Source organism: Psittacula echo (genome assembly GCF_963264785.1).
Source record: "Psittacula echo genome assembly, chromosome: 12".
NCBI lineage: Eukaryota > Metazoa > Chordata > Aves > Psittaciformes > Psittacidae > Psittacula > Psittacula echo.
Window position 1 is genome coordinate 7,696,773 of NC_137747.1, and position 2,996 is coordinate 7,699,768.

General features: G+C 50.9%; 1 protein-coding gene across 1 annotated transcript; it reads right to left on the minus strand.

Moving 5' to 3' along the window:
* Window positions 1–1,979: 1,979 nt before the first annotated feature.
* BHLHE23 (basic helix-loop-helix family member e23) lies at window positions 1,980–2,651 on the minus strand (the record flags this gene model as incomplete). Its single annotated transcript, XM_080627782.1, has 1 exon — window positions 1,980–2,651. One exon carries the CDS (start codon window positions 2,649–2,651, stop codon window positions 1,980–1,982), a length of 672 nt encoding a protein of 223 aa, XP_080483908.1.
* Between the last annotated feature and the right edge of the window lie 345 nt (window positions 2,652–2,996).

Genomic DNA, 2,996 nt, shown 5'->3' on the forward strand with positions numbered 1-2,996 from the left:
TCTGCTTCTGCTTCATCAGATGCCTTTGAAAGAGTATTTTCAAGATGCGCTTTTATGGAACAAATAAAAAGGTACGACAAACTGTTTGTAAAACTGTGCTGTAAAAAATAAAATTAAGATATAAAAATGGAAACATGCAGGAAGCAGCTTTAAACACCCATCTTTATGAAAAAGGCTTAATCACACACTTGGTTTTCCAAACACAAAAAGTCTTTTGGAAATGTATTAATTAAAATTAAGTGCCATGGACAAGCAGCTTTAGAGGGATGGCAGTCCTTTTCACATTAGCATAACACTAGCGACAGGCATGGAAATTGGTTTAATAACCCTAAATAGTTACACCCCACTCCTAACACAAATGGCCACAGACAGCTCCAGCCCCTCAGGCTGCGACTGTACCAGTTTATGCGGTTGCTCTGACATTGGGTGGGTATTCCAATCTGAACAGAAATCACTGGATGCACTTTAATTATTACTATTATTATATAGTGATTAGTGAAGCATACAAGGTACCAAAGCGTCAGACATCATAAACCAGAAAATCAAATTAAACCAACACAACCAATATCCGTAACTTCACCAGTGAGGGATTCACTGTGTAACTTGTACTAACACAGTCAACACTTGGCTAGACATCATTAGGTTAGTCATGATACCAAGTGGCTCAAACCCCACACGTAAGTCTAGGGTCGAGCTGTGGATATAACAGAAAACCAAGCCAAAGAGATAAGCAGAGCCTTTAAGCAGTTTCCTCCCCAGCCACGATTTACATGGGTGTCCATAGAGCTAAGCTTGATGCTACAATATCCCCTTTCAAACACCACTTTCAGGGCACAGTGCTCTTCCACAAGCATGAAAATACACAAGCTAAATCTCTTCCTGCTTAACTCTAAGTGTCAGGCATAAACAACTTTTGTGTGCTCACGATTCATGTGAAACTGGAGAAAAATCAAATCCTTGCTGATAAGGAGCTGAATGTTCACAAGCTTTTTCCAAGTACTCCAATCATTCACCTAACTTCACCACGCTGCTTCTCTGCGAAGGACTGTCTCCGCTTTACCTTCCTTCAGCAGGGGTTTTGCTTTGACTGCCAGCTGGCTTTAGAGACATGTAGGACAGAGAAAGTGGTTATTCATGTCTTTTATTTATTATAAATACATATAAATACGTTAAGTGACCTTTTGCTTTTGTGTATCATGATGAGCAACGACTTTGGAAAATCATCTGGAAAACTTCACCAAGCTGAGAAACAGGCAAAGAGCAAGCAGTAGATACAATCACAGGTTCCTCTCAGTTCAAAAAGAGGCTAGTTTTTTCTTTTTAAGAGCGAAAAAAAAAAAGAAGAAAGCATCTTATTTTGAAGCATCTACAGTTTTACCAAGAGCACCAAACTTCCCCCCCCCCCCCAAAAGCTGACCAAATGACGTTTCCATTTGGATTTGTGGGTGCAGTCCAAGCTGAGCTGGCTACATCCCCCCCACCCCCATGATTCTGAACCATTGCATAGTTTTGCAGCTGAATTTTGCTTCCCTCCCTCCTTTTAAGCTATTTTTTAACACAGGTTGATCACGCCAAAGAGAACTTGCTGAGCTTTCCATTTCCAGATCAATCTCTCTCCCTGTTTTCCTATGGTTTAGTTTAGAAACTGCTCAAAAACTTTGCAGATCAGAGCAAGCAGAAAAGCAACATTACGCTCACAGTCCACTAACAGGCTGGGAAGGAAATAACTCTACAGATGTAGTTGCATGTGTGGAGGGGGAACTAAAAGTTGTAAGAGGGTGCTTTTGGGGTCCACATAAACTGCCAAACATCTCCAGATGGGGTGTGGGGACAGGGATGTTTTAAGAGAAGCGAACAAAAAGAAAACCCAGACTTAACTGATGGTGGGAAGCTGGGGCTAATGGTGGTGGAAAGAAAAGTGCATAGAAAAAACGAAAGATAAATAAAATAACCCCCCGAAAGCCCGCAGAAGGCAGAAGTCAAGGCTTGTCGTTACAGTGTTTGCAGAGGGAGGCGGCTCCTGTGAAGGCAGTGCATTTCTCAGGGCAGCCGGGCAAGGCCGCTCCGCCGAAGGGGTACACGGCCGACTGTGCGAAGGGGTTGAGGGTGGCGGGCAGCGGGGCGCTCAGCGCCTGGCCCTGGTTCAGGTAGGCCACCAGCCGCCGCATCTCCTCCAGGGCCTGCGCCTGCATGAGGATGTAGTTCTTGGCCAGGAGCAGGGTGGCGATTTTGGAGAGTTTCCGCACCGAGGGGCTGTGGGCATAAGGGATGACGGAGCGCAGCCCATCCAGTGCGTCGTTCAGGTCGTGCATCCTCCGCCGCTCCCGCGCGTTGATGCTGAGGCGCAGCGAGCGCTGCTCTTTCGGCTTCTTACTCAGGGCTCCCCCTTTCAGCTTGCCCTCTCGCTCGAAGCCCGCGCCGCCCTTCACCCCGGCCTCGAAGCCGTCCTCCTCGTCGCCGCTCTGCTCGCCGCTACTCTCCGCCGACTTGCCCAGCGCTCCGGGATGGAAGTCCGCTCCTCCGCCCCCCGGGTAGGCTCCCCTCTGGCTCTCCGTACCGCCGCGCACAGCCCCATAGGCAAAGGCAGACGGGCCATACCCCGGGGGCAGCGCCAGGTACGCTTCCCCGCCCAACGACTTGAGCTCGGCCATGGCCTGGCGGGGAGCGGAGCCGCGTCCGCCGCTGTCCCGGCGCTGAAGAGGACGAGGCGGCCCCGCCGAGCCGCGCTGCGCCCGGGCTGGGGGCGGGCAGTGAGGCCCGCGCCGGCCCCGCCGCTCCTTATGTGGTGAAGAGTGGCCCGCTGAGATTCACCCGCTGGCCAATCAGAGAGGCCGCAGCGGCGGGTGGGCGGGGCGGCGGGCAGCGCCTGAGGCTGCGGAGGGAAGCGAGGGGAGAGTGGGACCACTTGGACAGTACTTCCCTTGGGATCGGCGGCCCCTCACCGCGGCTCCCCGCCTTATGGGGCGGGAGAAAGATGCGCCCCTACCTCTTAGTGG